The sequence below is a fragment of the Triturus cristatus genome, chromosome 4_2 (assembly GCF_964204655.1).
Source record: "Triturus cristatus chromosome 4_2, aTriCri1.1, whole genome shotgun sequence".
Classification (NCBI taxonomy): domain Eukaryota; kingdom Metazoa; phylum Chordata; class Amphibia; order Caudata; family Salamandridae; genus Triturus; species Triturus cristatus.
This window is the reverse complement of record NC_140586.1, coordinates 598,256,198-598,273,963: the sequence shown is the minus strand read 5'-3', so window position 1 is coordinate 598,273,963 and position 17,766 is coordinate 598,256,198. Positions and strand designations below refer to the sequence as shown.

The 17,766-nt window shown below is 46.1% G+C and overlaps 1 protein-coding gene across 2 annotated transcripts in view; it reads right to left on the bottom strand.

The window, feature by feature from the left end:
- Positions 1-17,766, bottom strand: part of ERICH3 (glutamate rich 3) — a 554,163-nt gene that overhangs the window by 425,904 nt on the left and 110,493 nt on the right. For both annotated transcript variants that reach the window (XM_085602275.1, XM_085602276.1), the window contains exon 4: positions 3,579-3,650. In XM_085602275.1, coding sequence (XP_085458401.1) covers positions 3,579-3,650 — 72 coding nt within the window. The remainder of the gene's footprint in view (positions 1-3,578; positions 3,651-17,766) is intronic.

Here is a 17,766-nt window from a genome sequence, read left to right as displayed (position 1 = left end):
AAGACATCTTCAGTACCTCCGGTTTAGGACCAAATGAAACTGGCGATTCAAATTCGAAATGATGCTGATTTAATATCTAATCATATAAATACTCTTGACACTTCTGACTGTACGCACAATCCTTACCACACATTACTGATTGTACATTTTACACTCACAAGTATACACTTAGAAGTACACATTTCTGCCTCAACACACTACCTAACTAGCATTTTTGAGTTTGCAAACATTGGAGAGAATTATTACATTTGTGAACATCAGACAGGAGACACTACTGAGAATGTTCGTGATAATTCATAACATTCACAGTCATTTTTCACAGTATCAGTACCAAAAATGTATTTTGCAGCCATATATCAAACTGGTGGTTCATGAAGACCTACAGGATAAAAGGGAAGCTGCAATGTAAGAAACCTTCTTTCAATATTTTTTGATGTTCGACATACATACCGTGGGCGCAATTCACCAGAATGCCAGGGGTCGTGGAAGCGACATCACACACCCTTTGATCTTTCACTCACACACACACACATACATACATTCACACATGCAACACACTCTCTCTCAAATAAACACACTCTTACCCCACATCATGAACACCATATACATTTAAAAACATTTTGCTTACCTCAGCTGACAGGGAGAGTCATATTCCAGCTAACTGTATTCCATTTTTATTGCACTAATAATGAATAGTGAATAATATATTATTCATGATTAGTGTAATAGAAAAATGCCAAAAAGCAAGGAAAGTGGAAAAGCCCGATAGACCGTCCTCAAGGACAAGCTATCCCCGTTTTCTTGGCACTTACTTTGCCGCCTCTGAGGCCAGGGGTCGCAAAGGCCTGCCAGTGGTCACATGGGGCAAGCCAGGGGCTGCAGCTGCAAGCCCTGGCGACCCCTAAATGCGCACCCCACGGTCTGAGTGCTCGACGCCACACCTGTCACATGATAAACGTAAGTCCTTTGAAACACACAGCATTTTAACATAAAATATGAATTTCTGCTTTACACCAATGTCCACCCTTCTTTGATGTCCACAAACACATATTAAACAAGACGCACAAGAGACACCCAACACCCATCCTAGTCGTGCGTGGGTGAAGCCTACACCTTGGCGGACCATGATTACAAATCTAGTGAAAGAAACTCCACCGCACTGCAACATTTGCAGTTTTACTGTGCACCACAGTACTTTGAATCACTTTTGATATTCACAACAATGCAGAAGATGTAAGACAAGAAGGGAAACTCAAGTGACAAAGACAAAACACACCACGAGAAACCCATTGTCAAAGACAAGGCTTGCTGGACTATAAAATACATTTTTCTTAGATAGACAATATATGGCTGGGACATATGGAGTATTACATTGCACCAACCAGTATACATTATTTTCATGTTTGCAAACAATCAATAAAGAAAGGCACACAGATAATACAAAACATACACTACCAGGTTATTTAATACAATAAAAAGTCAACGTTTTTCAACAAAAAACTTACATAATGCTAAACACAAAATTAAAAACAAAACATATATGTTTTAAAATAATTTCGGGGTCCTGAAAGATGTTGAGGTACTAGAAAATGACTATGGTTTTAAAAAAATATTGTCCCGCACATCTTTACCACCGGGACAGTAGCAGTGTTGATACGTTTGCTCATGCTGTGGTAAAATTAATGAAAAACATACCCTTTGTCATCCCACAATGAATTGTCTGCAAACTAGTAACCCCCAATTGTAATTGGACAGAATGTAGTGACAGACACACTGCAGGGTTGGCTTCACATTGCGATGAAGTTTAACTATTGTTTTATGTTTGCTACTGTAGTGATTATTATTAAAAAAAACAGCTACAATGACCACATGCAATGAGAGATTTGTATTAAGCCAAGGGCTGTATGCAAATGAGAGTCACAGATTAACTGCAACATTTGTAACTACAAGGTCCAAATAAATGCAATGGGAGACAGGAAAGATAAAATGTGTATGAAAGCTAAGAAAAACAACTGAAAGTTATTAATTCTGTTTTGATAGAGTATGCCCAAAATATGTTTAGTGGACATTTTATGTTCTTGTGGTGGCAAACAGGGATGATGCCCGCATAGTTGTGTGACCATGTGTCCCTAAACCAGGTGTCTGTAAGGGCATGTTTGTTGCAGGAATTAGATACTTCTCCTCCAGGTTGTGAATGTTGTCAACATTTCTAATGGCGATTCTTGCATTGACAAGTACTAAAGCAAATTAGTGTTTGAGTTGCCGAGGAAGTGCTGTTAACTGTCTTTAGATTTACCCGCACATCCTGGGGCTGTGAAGGCTCGGTGGCAACTGGTGAGGGAGCATATGATGCTTTGGTGGTGGAAGTGGAACTCTTCCGTTTGCGTATTACTTGTTTCTTCTGTTTGTGCAATGCTCCTTAATAATGGATGAATAGGGGGGGGGGGTCATTGCTTTCCTGCAGAGAGTAGGTCCTGCCAATGGGTGAGTTGAAGGAAGGAGGGAGGGGCTTGTTTATTCACCACCACTTCCATTACAGAGGCCTTGCTGGGGTCCAGGCTTGTTGCTTGCTCTTAGTCGATATCCCAGGTTTTCTCAGTGAATGAGTTGAGCCACTGGTGACCTCATGCAGAAACTATGGCACTGGAAGAGACTTTTTTACTCAAAGTGGGTGTGCTATCATTCATCACCTCTCTGCTCTAATTGACATGGTCAGGCTCGCAAAGTTTATTTGACTTATTATCTTTCAATTATTATCAATTATTAAAGGGGGAAACGTGTGTGGTATTCTGAATGTTCATGCTATCCCAGTAGTGAGAGAGATCAGTTAGATTGCTTTAAACGCCACAGCTAAAGAAGTCAAAATGGATGGGCTGATTTCGGGCATCTATAGAATTTAAAAAAGGGGAGATGACTGTAATTTGTGACTTTATTTTGGAGGGAATAAGGGTTCGGGTACAGACTTAAGGTGTTTCATTCTTTGAGAATATGCATTATGGATATTAATTTCAAGCCCTGAAAAGATAACACATCTTTAGTGTATGTATGGTTTAGGAAGACCATTAGTGAACAGGAATATATAAAAACTTAGAGGTCAGGGAGAAAAAGAATGATGGGGCTCAACTGTACACTACATTTGGGTGTTGGTGTTTTTTTATGGCTTTATGTCAGAACATAAGGATGTACTACTTTCCTTGGGAAGGTACTGGAAATGCCATGGAAGATGCATCATTAATTCTGTTCCAATGGTTGACAATGTTAAAGGTCTCTTATCTAGTCTCTCTTTGATTTACTAGGGAAGGCTTCCACTGGTGTCCTGCTATTCACAAGCAGCAGAACATATTCCGTATTAAAGTTTTTCAACACTACCTAATTGTTATGGCACAATCTTTAAAGTATTTGTGGACAAACTTTGAGATCAATTCTGATAGAATGACTTCCAATTGACAATAAGCCACGGAAACAAGTAGCAGTAAATTTACTCCATATTCAAAAGCACATCTTGAGGGTATATGCCTTCCACAATACAGCAGCCAGAGCAAATCGAGATAGAAGGTTCATGTGTAAGTAATAAGTACCTTAACTTTGTGAACCCTTTCCTTCCGTGCAAAGTTTTCAAGTTTCCTTTTTATTTCGATTTGATGATGACGCTGAAAAAACAGAGAATCAAAATCCTGAATTAGGTTAAAAAAAGGCAAAGCACATTGTGTTGGTATAGATACAAAATGAGCAGTTCTTACAAAACCTGAAATGCACATACAAATATTTAAAGGATTTGTGCTCTGAATCAATATTACCAAACCCGTGTATCTGACAAAAACTAATTCATATCTTACATTTTGAAAGTTTCAACAGTTAAAAATAAAAAAGTATTGGTTTATGATTAGTTCATACCACATTTCTCCAGCTTCATAGAAATATTATCCAACTTAGGATCTGGTTCTCATCAAGTGGTAGAAAAGGACCTGAATTACCAGGCCCCTGCAGTGAGGCTTCCCTGCTAAGTACAATTACAAGATATTTCTACTGGAATGGGAATACCGTGCAAGCATGGTTATACGGAGTAGAACTCGGCCTGCGGCTCTCCATTTCATGTGTAACAATGGTCACTTGTCCACTCTCATTTACCACCTGCTTCTTGTAGGTGGTATATGGGAATGCGGAGGTTACTGCCAGTCTGGGGTGGTGGGGGTGGTGGGCGGCAGTGTGATGGGAGTCTGGTGCCAAGCAGGGGGGAGTCTTTCCTATCTCCCCCATGACATAGGAGGGAGTCAGGCAGGGCCAGACAGTGCTGATTCTTGCAGCCCCCACCTGATTAACCAATTTAAGTAACAAGTATTTCCAGTCTGCAAAATTGGGCCCGCTATACCCACACTCAGTCAGTCTGTAGGCAGGGACCTAGGACCTCTCGAGAATTAGCAGAGGAGTGTCCCACCCAGAATACCGCTCCACCCAATTCACAAATAATTGAGCCCACTGTGGTACTCAATTTGCCATCCTTGGAAGAACAAAAGGCAGAATAGTCACCCGGGATGGGAACATTTGATAGCAAATTACATACTGACATATTAAGAAGGTGCTTAAATTAATTATCTTACTCATCTCACCAAATTAATTTGGCCCACAGGCGTAATAGAATGCACTATTGAAGTTGCAATTAATATCTGAATAATAATTGATATTTTAACTTGTAGAATTGTAATACACTAAAGAGAATCAATGATGGGACTAATCTAAAACACACTGCTGCTTTACAACTGTTTGCACTCCAAAGTTGTTATTGCTGACAATATGAAAATTCAACTAAATGTGTGTGCTAATATTGCATGCAAACATTTTGTGCAGTTGTACAATGTTCAATTGTGGTATGCAGGAGTCGGATACACCCCTATTCCACCAGCGTCTGTTACAACATTGGATTTAAAGTACAAGTTACTTACCTTCGGTAACGATGTATCTGGTAGAGATGATTCTAGCCGCAGATTCCTTAACGTAGAATTGTCCTCAGGCGCGAGACTGGATCCGGAATTATTTTTGCCACAGCATCTCTGCGCACCGGGGGGCGGCACCACGTGACTCTGCCCTGACGTTGTCCGCGGACGTGACGTCAGAGAGGTCACATAAGTCCCACCCCAGCGCGCTGACGTCAGTTTTCTTCGGAGAACCTTTCCGCGCCACAACGCGGAGCCATCACAAACAAAACTGTGAGAGTATGGGAACAGTGTGCAAAAAAAGCAGTGAAACAGAAAGGGAAGAAGCGAATGGTGAAGAACAGCACCATGAGGGACAGTGCCAAGCACTGTGGTACTGAAAGTCATGGAAGGGAAAGAGCAGAGCACCGCTCTGAGAAGCAACCCTGGAAAGCGAACGCGATATCCTCCCTGGAGACAGAAAAACATGTGAAAAAAGTCAGGACAGACGACAGAAAGTCTGCAACCACAATCTATAACAGTGAAGGGCAACAAGTCTGGAACAGATGAGTTACGACAAATCACCCCAAGACAACACCATCAAGGAGTGTCGTATCCCCTGTAAAGAGCTAAGGGCTGAGGCACAGCCAAGAAACCCCAACCCAGAGGACTGCAGAGGAGTAAGAAACCCCAAGCAATGAAAAAAGGGAGAAGATTATGAGTAGGCCCCACACCGGAATAACCAGGGTGTAGGGATGCAGAAGTACACATGAACCTACGGTCCAATTACCAGAAAAGAAGGAATGGGACAAATAAAAAGAACAAAGCATCCTGCCAGGGAGGAAGTGAAAGAGGGCACCCGCAGAAGACAAAGCCACCCGGAGGGAGGCGAGTGCAGAAGACCAAGCTGAAGGGTCCTTGCAGAACGGGGAGGAAGGGCGGGCCGTGAAGGAATCTGCGGCTAGAATCGTCTCTACCAGATACATCGTTACCGAAGGTAAGTAACTTGTACATCTGATAGAGACACATTCCTTAACGTAGAAAAGATACCCTAATCATACCCAGAGGGGAGGAGGATCAGCGAGAGAACCTCACCAGCTTGGAAGAACACAGGGCCCCAACAGGGGATGTGTCATGGGGACAGGAAGGACGGCCTAGCCCCCACCAAGCAAAAGTAAGCAAGAACAAGGAGAAGGGAAGGCCAGGATACCACAAGCCTACCCGAGGGGCAAAGGGTGTCCGCCAGAAAACCCGTAGGGACAGACGGCACCAAGCGAGTACCAAAAGAAGAAAAGAACAACCCGCAAATCCAAGGATAAGAGGTGGAACGGAGGCAGAGCCCGCCTCAGGAGAACACACACAGCGAAGGGGACAGCTGAACGGGTATCAGCCCCGAGGCAGAGGACAAGGCAGGAACGGCCCCACAGCCTATAAGCACATACGTGAGAAGGAAGACACAAAGCTCCTGCAATGCAAGGGACAGGAGCACACAGGCACACACCGACGCGCACAGAGGTGGACCATAACTGCCAGGCGTGGGCAGCTGGCAAATACTATGAAGTAGTGTGCCCAGAACAAACCGAGAGCAAGACGAAGACAGAGGCAAGGGAACCCCAGAACAAGCCCCAGAGAGGGGCCGTCCCAGTGGCACAACCCAGCCCACGAAGAGAAGTGGGACCAGCCAGAAGATAAAGAGGAGAAGAAGAAGAACCCCCCCAAGAAACAGCCGGGGGGGAATGATGCGACCCCCAGAAAGTGAGAAATATGTAGTACAGACCCAAAGCCGTCTACCAGAAAACAGGAGAACACCAGGAATATCCTAGCCCCGCTGGAACACAATGTAGAGGACCAGGCCGAAACGTCAGATAATAATGTGTAAACACCAAGACACGACGCCGTAGACGGCATGACAAAAGTCGGTCTGTCGATCCAGAGGCTGAAGAGGGAAGGCAAAATGCACAGAAGCAGATATCCCGCAGGAACAAAGGGCAAAATGTACAACAGGCAAGCCCTGTAGAAGAAGGATAGAAACACCATCAGATACTGAGCAGGACAGAACCCGGAGCAGCGCAAGCTGAGCTAAGGCGGAAGAAGAAAAGAGACCGCACCAAGCGGTGTACAGTGACGCCAGGAAACAGGAGGAACCCGAGAAGGTATCCACACCTGCCCAGCTTAGGACAGAGCTATACAATAGCCTACAAGTTCCCCACCTAGGGTATGACACGTCCCCAAACAAAACAGGGGAACACCTCTTAGGGAAACCCGCAGCAGAGCCCAAGAACATAAAAGGCCTGTAGGTATCACCACAGGCGGCTTACCAAACAGCCGAAAAATACATAGATGGTCCAACCTGAGGACCTATACGGGTTCACTAACAGCCAAAAATCACACACCACAAAAGTTGTAGGGCTGTACCAGCAGCCAAAAGTACAGAGGGGCCAACGTAAGGACCCTGAAGGCATGCCAAGCCACACACAGAACACAGACAGGCCAACCGAAACACTAGGCCCAAAGAGAAAGGTGGGATAAACGCCTCCCATAAGACACCTGAGGACCGACAAGCCGAAGCTTACGGAGGGGGAGGAGGACGGAGCCCCGCAAGGAGTCGTTGAATAGCGGAGTCCGCGTGGGTGTTAACTAAAAGAATCTCATCAAAAAACAGGTCAACAAGACGCTCCCTAATATTCTCCGGAAAGACGCTATCCCGCAACCAAGCATGGCGGCGGAGGGCCATAGAACTCGCCATAGCTCGGGCGAGAGAATCAGAGACATCCAAGGCCGAACGGAGAATAAATGCAGCTAACTTCCGACCATCGCGGATCAGCGCGGGCACTGTCATGGGAGGTGCGAGACAGGAGGCACTCCACGGAATCCCATAGGTCGGAGGTAGCCCTGGCCAACACACAAAGTGTGTTGAGCGCGCGCAGAGCAGCACTAGTGGAAGTGAAAATGTTACGCCCCCAGGAGTCCAACCACCGCGTCTCCCGTGATGGAGGGAGCAACACTGAAGGCAAGGAAGGAAAAGCCGTCTGCAGGACAGGGCCCTGGGCAGATGGGTGGGAAAAAAGACAGGCTGGATCGTGCGGGGCAGGAAGGTGTCGGTGGAGGAGTGGCTGAGGTACCGGATCCCCCGTAGCAGGAAGCCCCCAGAAGAGAGTTGTGGAGCGAAGCTTCAAATGGAAGCAGTGGCTCCCCTCCACCAGAGCCCTGGTGGAGAACCTCCAACAAATGGTCCGTTGGGAGTGGAGCGACCGGGTTGCCCATTTACAAAATGCCGGTGGCCATGGAGATGGCCCGGACAAAGACCACACTCACCTCCATAGGGCATCGTGGGGGAGAGAGCAACTCTTCCATGGGCGAAGGCTGTAAACTAAGCCGCCCGTCCCCGTGCCCTGCTGGAGGAAGAAACGGCCAGCCCCTGTAGGATGGAAGACCCATGGACGAGTAAGGGGCCTGAGGGGTCTCCGGAGGAGGCGGAGAAGCCGGCGGGGCAATCACCTGCAAGGTGCGGAAGAGTGGGTTCAGGGGCCGTGGATGCGGAGACGGCGTAGAACTCGCCCTGGAAGCCGCCGGGGAAAAAGCAACGATGCGGCGTCCAGTCTCCGGTTAAGAGGAGACAAGGAGACGACAATCCTCCGGAGAGGAAGGGACATCCGGAGAAGAGTCGACGATCCGACGTCGGGACGGTGCCGGGGAGTCCACCATGGGCACTGGTGTCCTCGATCGGCGCCGAAGTGTCCACCAGGGGTGCCGAGTCGACCTCCACCACCACGTGCCTCATAGGAGAAAGGGGCGGGGTCAGAGCTGAAGCGGCCAATGAACGGCACCGAAAAGGCGCCGGCTCGACCTCCGAAGAGGCAGCCGCCTGCGCAGAGGACCGAGAGGGACTCGGGGAGGCGCCCTGGGTCCCAGCCTCCACCCTCGGTGCCGCCAGAGCCGGGGAGGAAAGCCGTCGGTGCCGGAAAGGTGTCGGCTCGGCCTCCGGTAAGACAGCCGCCTGCCCAGAGGACCGAGGGGTACTCGTAGAAGGCCCCGCGCATGGCGAGGGAGCCGCGGACATCTCAGGGAGAGGAGGGGGACCCAAAGAAGCCTGCAGAGCCGCAGCATAGGCCTTCATTTGGGCCCTTGTCGCCCCAATGCCAGGAAACGGCGCATAGGGTGGCGAAGGGCGAGGGCCCACGTCCCGAGAGGAACCCGCGCCCTCTGCAGAATAAGGACAGGGCCTCGGTGGCAAGCTTCAGGACTTACCGGCAGGCGAGCGACGCCCATGGGGCCTCGGTGAAGGACAATGCCGCCGTCGGAATCGGCGGCTTCTGGCCCCTTCCGAGGTAGGGGAAGGACGCTGTGATGAGACCGATCTGGACAAGCGGGTCGAAAGCAATTTCCTCCGGCGTTCCCGCCAGGACTTCGGCTTGAGATGCTGACAAGCGTCACAGTCCGCAGAATCATGGTGCTCGCCCAAACACCACATACAAATAGGGTGAGGGTCCGTCGCCGACATCTGACGCGTACAAGAATCATACGTCTTGAAACCCGAAGGCATGGCACACTGTTCCCAACGCAAAGGCGTTAAAAGAGGCCTGAAAACAGGCCAATGGAACTCACTCTGGATCCGCGTTGCACGCGGAAAAGAAGGAAAACTGACGCAAGCGCAGCGGGGTGGGACTTATGTGACCTCGCTGATGTCACGTCCGCGGACAACGTCAGGGCGGAGTCACGTGGTGCAACCCCTCGGTGCGCAGAGATGCTGTGGCAAAAAAAATCCTGATCCAGTCTCACGCCTGGGGTTAATTCTACGTTAAGGAATCTGCGGCTAGTAGTCTCTATCAGATAGAAATGCACCACATAAGTTATCTAGAATGACAACATGAATGGAATGATTAGATTACTGCTTATGAGCGTTTTCAATAATCATAGCTAGCCTGCCTAAAACTTAGATATGGTGTTTAGAAAAGGACATGGACATTACTGGCTGGCCTTGTGTTCTCCTCACCTGATCTTCTCTTGAGTTGAGTTAAAAGCAGTAGGTCACAGTTCATTTAATATGGGAGAACATCCTTAACCTATTAAAAACAACATTATTATGTATCCAAGCATAGAGGACGGTTTAGAAGTGCACATTTCCTTTGATCCTTGGTGGAAGTAAATGAGCTGATTAATGAGCACAGTTTGAGCAAAATCTTGCCTGAGCTCTGGGGGTCAAAGGAGCTATACGTTTTTATTTCTTTGGGGAGAGAGACTTTGAGTTACCATTTGCCTGAAAACAAATCCCTGAGAACGTGAATACTCTTGTTGAAAAATTTGGAAGAGAAACCATGGGAGTTTTAGTATTATTCTCTTAAATGTCTTTGTCAATCACATACTGGATTTACCCTAATATGTTCTGCCTGACCCACTCCAAGGAGAGCTCAGTGAAACTGAAGGTAATGGAGCTTTCCTGCTGCGGTTTACAAAATTCCTGACTACTTAGCAGACACCTTGGAGAGTTTGTTTGCTGGCTTTGTCTTGAATTTCTGAACTTGGAAAGCTTCTTGAGGGCTAGGTGAGCTTGCTTTTTGTTCTGGCCCCAAGGAGACAAGGGTCAAGGTCCGGTCAGTGAGGGCTGCTTGCTAAGTGGCATTTCTTCCTGCTTTTTCATTGAGAATGCAGAAGGGTATGGAAACATAAGTAAACTTGTATGCCCACAAGAGCGAACTTCCAACTCTGCATCCTAAGAAAACTCAAACCCTTCCTTCCCCATGATGACTTTAAATTGGCGGTGCAAGCACTTGTCATCTCCAGACTAGAATACAGCAGTGCGACTCTTTGGGGTTTGCCGAAACTCAGTTTAGCACCTATCCGAGCATCTCTAAATGCTGCTACTAGACTGCTACTAGACTCATCACAGGCTCCAATAAGAACACCCACATCACCCCGGACCTGAAATCGCTCAATTGGCTTCCCTTTGAAACAAGGATACAACTAAAGATCGCTTGTATGACCCATAGGGCACTACACTTCAACACCACACTCTACCTGACAAACAAGCTGGAACTCTCTGGTGGCTCCCGGTCCACAAGGAGCACCGGCACACTGCTGCTCAAGCCCAAGAAATGTAATAAGCTTAAAACATACAATCGTTCATTCTCTGGCATCGCCCTGAGAATCTGGAACTCCCTCCCAGTGGAAACAAGACTGATTCCCTCCACACTTGCCTTCAAAAGGGAAGTCAAAAAACTTCTAATGGACAATGGCTAAGTTACTGTATTCTGTCTCGTTTGTTCTAGTTGTTGTTTATTGCCCTACGTGTCGGACTCTCCCAACCTGCTTCCTCTGTCCTGTCAATTTAATTCTGCACCTGCTGTATTTTGTCCCACTGTTTCCCTGATTTCTCTCCCCTAGCTGTTCCTTTGTCGACTTAAACCGTATGTAAAGCACTCTGATAACCTTCGGGGTCATGTTCGCGCTATACCAAACTTTAAATAAATATATAAAAATAAATCACAAACTTGCTATACGTGGATGATGTGATCCAGCTCAGTTAGACACAAATTGGGCTACAACAACTCATCAACAAATTGTCCTTATATTCTTTAACCAACGGGATGAAAATAAATTTGAAGAAAACTAAGATCATGGAAGTCAGCAGCAGGATCATGAAAAGCCATAAATGGCTTCTATGTGGTGAACAACTGGAGCTGGCAAGAATCTATAGATATTTACGCATACTCTTTGATGAAAGAGGCTCCTTTCAACAGCATAGGAAAGACATGATTCGGAAGGGGAACACCTTGATCTTCTCCTTCCGTACCCTTCAACGAGCTCTGGCCGGCCCAACTTCTGCTGAAAGTAATAGGAGCAAACCTTATCCTGTGCATGTCTTATGGAAGGGAAGCTCCTCGTGGCAGAGATGAAGTCGTTTTAAACTTAATTTTAGGTACAACATTTAGATCACTCTTCTATCTCCTCCCAAACGCTTCTCCTGACCAGATAAGGTTAGAGCTCAGCTTAGCAAATCAGTCAACCACAAGGAAAGGGGACTAGATAAAAACATGGAAAAGAATCAGGTCCGCCACGAAAAGTTAACTAACTGTGCCAAGCCCTCTAGCAGGAAATGTAAACAAATGAAACTGCACCTGCTCGCCGTTACCTCGATTTGCCCATTAAAGATTTAGGCAATCGTGCCATATGGGAAATCTCTCCATCGCCAACCACCTTTAAAAGGGTGGTTAATGGCAATGTGAAAAAACTTCTGTGTTAACAGACAAAGCAATTCTGTCTTCCAGATCACATGCCTGAACTATCCTAAATGGGTACAAGACACTTAAGCCTCAATCTTACCTAGAGACTGAGTGGTCAAGTCTTCTAAAAATGTACTTTATGCGCTACCATTTTGGCCTTCTCCCCAGTGAAACTGATGGCAAGTCATGGAAAAAGTCAGTCACAAAGGACCGATGCAGACTGTAATTCTGGAGAAAAAAGCATGATACACATTACATGTCTTTGTCCAGTCTTACTCCAAGAAAGGAGACTGCTGCTGAAGACCCCATTTAATCAGCGTGGGATACGGACATGCAGGAAGGAGGTAGTTGCAAGTTTAAGTGTCACGGACCCTATTTTGAACTATCGATATAAGAAATGCCTATAGCTTGCCGGGAAAAAGCTGACCGCCTCCAACGCCTTGCAGTGTTAAACACAATCCACTCCCCTTTCTCCATCATCTCCGCATTCTCCTGTAACCACACTTTGCACTTTACTATTATAAGCACTTTGCTCGATAAGCCCCTGTGTGTGCTGGTTTAACTAAGTTGTAAGATTGCACTTAAGATGATAAATCTTCTTTTATATTAAGTCTCCCACAACATTATTTCATTACAATATGAGATTGAATTTTAAGCTATGTTGTATAATCTTAAAAGAAATTGCATTAATGAGCTTTTATGAAGTTTTATTGTTAAGGTTTTAACTCGCTGTACAATAAAAACGGACTTGACTTGTATGGAAACCTAAGTCGCTGGAGCCCCCTGGAAGAAAACTAGTGGACCAATTACAACTGGTAATTTCTTCTGCAAGCTTCGTGACACGAATCCACCATTCCTGGAGAATGCAGCTGGTCCTCTGGGTAAAGGAACTGGCACTGCTGCTGCAAAATGGCAGCAGCGACGTAGAACTGGACACATTAAGGTGGACCAAACATTTATTTATAAGGAGCCCTCATGCAACTAGAACTCATGGACTGCTGCTGGAGGAATAATTCCTGAGAGGCTGGAGACTGACACATTAAGGACACAAAGCCACATAGTATTGAAAACAAGTTAAGTCAATCCAAAAAGGTAACCTCGGAAGAACAGGTCAATGTGCCAAGCCTACCTAAAAAAAACACCCACTCAGCATCTTTTTCTGTAGTTTTTCCCACTCAGGTTTAGTTGTGGTGGGGGAAGTTACAAAGTACAGCAAGACCACTCAGGTACTATCCAGAAATATCTTATTTAGTGAGAGACCTTTTTGTTCAGTCTCCAGCCTCCCGTTGCTGATGATTTTTCACCACCAGAAATATTTTTAAAACGTGAGTGAAACGTTTAGCCGGGTAAGCCATGATCTTTTAGGCAGCTTCTCCCTATGGCAAGTTAACTGTGAAGGTGCCAAGGTCCTCGTCTGTTGCACCTAAAGAATAACATTGTTTTTCACTTTCTCATTCATTTTAATTGAATATATTTTTGTTTTAGACCTTACTAATTCTTACCTCTGGTTTTGTTTATGTATCATTTTACTGAAGAAGAGTATAGATGGGGCATTTTCTTTGCTCACATTACGGCGCATGAGATCCAGCCTACCCTACATCCCTGCTTCATGGCTCTGAGGACTCTGCATGTGTTGTTAATGGATTACTCAAATGAGTGAGGCCTGAACCTCTTGTTCCAGTTTTAGCACCCAGGAGCGGTCCATGCAGGTAAAAGGGATGGGGCGGTGGTGCCAGGTTGGGGGTAGATTTGACAGACAACCAAGAGGGAAATTTAAATAAATAATAAATGTTCCCTCGTCGTCTGTTGAAATCCCCCCCCCCCCCCCACACCCCTGGCCCCGCCGCATACCTGCACGGGCTTCTGCTGTTAGCACTCTGAACAACATTGGCCGTCTAAACCCCCCACTAAGCAGCGAACAGACTCCCGTCGCAATGAGTGCCACTGACCATTTTGACCAATAATGATCACCCTGAAAAGCTGGCATTTTGAACAGTGCTGTATGGCACCCCTACAAGGCTGGCACGTTTATCATAACATTAAAACCCACACAAATGCTTTTAGGGACTCTTAAATGGCACAGGACGAGTAATTGGTATTATTTTCTAGCAGAAGTTAAAGGTGGCGTTATTTATAGGACATGGCATGATCTATAATAATGTATTCACTGGGTGCACATCATACAAAAGTTAGACACTGCATGTCCTGAGGCAAAAATATTCTCTTTTTTCACCTTTTTTCTCTTTATTTCCTTAAAAGCACGTACGCTTTTCTACTACGTTGGACTATCAGTCTTGGATATTCAGGCATATCTTGAGGTATTTGAATATTTTAATAATTCCCCGTCAGAGCTCTCTGCAACTGGCACAGACATATATTTAACCAAAATATATGAGGCTAAACGACACGGCTTGAGCACTCCCAAGCCTGCTTACTCGTTATCCTTGTTGGGATGGTGAAATGTGCCTGGTCCGGATTGATGCTCATTACAGCCCTGCCTCGCCGCGGGATTTCACCTTAAAAGAAGGCACAGCCGACATGAAGATATAGGGAGAATCCCAGAGAAGGTTTAGGGAGAATCCCAGAGAAGATATAGGGAGAATCCCAGAGAAGGTTTAGGGAGAATCCCAGAGAGAGAACGGTCACACCCACAACTGCTGCTGCGGCCTTGAAATATCTCTGTTACTGGGTGGTGTGTTGATTGTATCGCAATCTTGAAATGATTGAGACAAATAAAAATGAAATCCTATTCTCACAGGAAAAAACTATTTCAAATACAAACTGATAAGTTGTATTTTATACTGCTTGTTATGTGCAAACAAATGCCAGGGCGCTAGCTTCTAGGCGCAGAAAATAGAAGAGCAATAAAATACAATAGGTAACAGAAACTAAATTCAACAAGACTGAAAATTCAAGTTAACAAGCAGTGGCAAAGCCAATAGGTCTCACCTATGCGAAACCTTTTGGTTTTATCAATTTTTTTAGCCATGTTGTACAGCAGCATAGCTGCTGTGAAGTATAGCTAAGATTTAAAAAATAAAGTGTTATGACGAAGTCAGTGCTGGCCACGTCATAGCGCTTTTTTTCTACCATGCTGCACACCAGCCATGCAGCTTTACAACATGGCCTAAAAACATTGAAAAGCCAAACACCTGAGCTATCTGGCGCTGTCAATGTTTTCTGTTTCATGTTGGCTGACTGGAGCCCTGGATTGTCTGATCCCTATCGCTAAGAGTAAACGCCGTCGGGTTGAACCCAGTCCATGGTACGATGATTCGCTCCGGCTCTTAAGGAAATCATGCAAACAAGCTGAAATAGCCTGGCGTAAGTCCTACTCGCCAGATAGGAAAGCGATCTATCGTGCTAGGACTGGGATATATCATAGAGCGGTTAATAAAGCCCGAGCGGCCTATTACTCTCGTGAATTTAACATCAGCGCCAATCCTACTAAACTAGTATTTAAGGTGCTTAAGGATCTTACTGCCAGTAGAGCCCCAGTCGCTGAGATCTGCTCTGCCTCGCACTGTGAGGACCTGGCCGCCTTTTTTGTGGAAAAGGTGGAGGTCATCTATCGCTCCTTCTCTGTTCCATCTGTTCCTGTGGAGAAGCCGGAACCCTGCTCTATGACTATTTTGTCTTTGTCCTCTCTTCCAGAGCTTTCGATGGAAGTGTTTAATAAAATTGTGGCGAACGTTAAATCTGGCTCCCCCAGGGATCCTCTACGACCTGCACAATTTAGAGAATCAGCGTCACTTTGTTTCCCTCCCCTGCGTGATCTTGTCAATCTATCGCTGACGTCTGGTTGTGTCCCTGCTAGCTGGAAACAAGCTCAGGTGATGCCGATCTTAAAAAAACCTGCCTTGGATCCACTAAAGCTGGAGAACTATCGCCCTATATCTCTTCTTCCGTGGGCTGCAAAACTTACTGAGGTTCATGTTAACGCCATCTTATCTAACCATCTTCATCGTGCTAGCATTCTGGATCCCTCGCAGAATGGCTTTCGACCCGGCCATAGCACTGAGACTGCGTTGTTATTCATGGTTGAGCACCTTCGTACCGTGGTTGACTCGGGTCAAACGGCGGCACTGGTGCTTCTCGATCTCAGTGCCGACTTTGACACCGTCTCCCACGCTATCTTATTACAGCGTTTGGGTGAGGCTGGTGTCGATAACGTGGCACTTGAGTGGTTTCGATCGTTTTTATCCGATCGTACGTTTAGGGTTGTTACTCCTCCTTTTCAATCCAAACCCTATCCTATCGCTCAGGGTGTGCCGCAGGGGTCAGCATTGAGCCCCACACTTTTCAACCTTTATGTGCAGCCGCTGGCTGCTGTCGCCAAGCGTTGGAACCTGACTATGGTATCCTACGCTGACGACACGCAGCTGGCGGTTGCATTAAGTGGGGCCTCCGACCTTGAGGCTGCCAAGTTCCGCGAAGGACTGAGCTCAGTGGCCCGCTGGATGACAGATAACTGCCTGCAACTGAACGCTAAAAAAACCGAAGTGCTCATTGTAGGCAAGCAGAGTCATCTATGGGGTGATCATTGGTGGCCATCTGAGCTTGGTCCAACTCCCCTTCCTGTTATTGAGGTTAAGAACCTTGGGACTTGGCTGGATTCCAAACTTAGCTTTGCCTGTCACACCAAGAAAACTGCTGCTACGTGTTTTGGGATCTTACGGGGGCTTAGACCTATTTTTAAATTCTTTGACGCACCAACCAGACAGCTTATTGTTCAAGCTACGATTTTGTCTAGGTTGGACTATGCGCGCTCTCTCTTGTTGGGAGCTAATCTGGCTGAACTCTCCAGACTTCAATGCGTTCAAAATGCTGCCGCCAGGGCTCTGGTTGGCTTACCGAGATTTTGCTCGGCCAAAAATACCATTGTTAAACTGCATTGGCTCCCTGTTGTTCAGAGGATTAAGTTTAAATCTTTGTGCCTTGTGTTTAAAATTCTGAAGCACTCTTCTCCTCAGATTTTGGAGCATCTCATTCTGCCTTATGTTCCCTCGCGCCTTCTCAGATCCTCAGGTGACTATTTGGTCACAGTTCCGCGCTTTAAGAGAGCTAGGGCCGGAGGTTGCTCTTTCAGAGTTCTTGCTGCCAGGCTCTGGAACTCTCTACCTGTTCATATCCGTGCAATCAACTAACTTTTTGCCTTTAGGAAGGCTGTTAAAACCTTCCTCTTTCCTCTGGAATCTTAGTACTGTTGTGTTTCTGTTTGTGGTATTACTTGTGTCCGGCTTTCTGTTCTCTATAGCGCCGGGACGCCCCTTTGCTGGAGCAGCTGTGCGCTTTACAAATCCGGATAACATAACATGTTGTACAGCTGTGTGGTTCAAAGTAAAAAAAAAAAAAAGAACAAGCATTTACAATGCAATAGGTCTCGCAATTGCAAGATTTTGAGCTATTATCATTGTAAATGACAATGCCTTTTATTTATGGGTTTCAAAAACCTGGAATAATAAAATGCATTGTCATTTACAATACCAATAGCTCAAAGTTTGGAAAATGCGAGACCTATTGTATTACAGTGTGCGCGGTGTCCCTGAAGTGGGTGCCGCGATGCGCATTAAAGTTAAAAAAAATAACGCTGAAACAGAACACTGTATGGGAACAGAGCAGACTACACAGTGCGA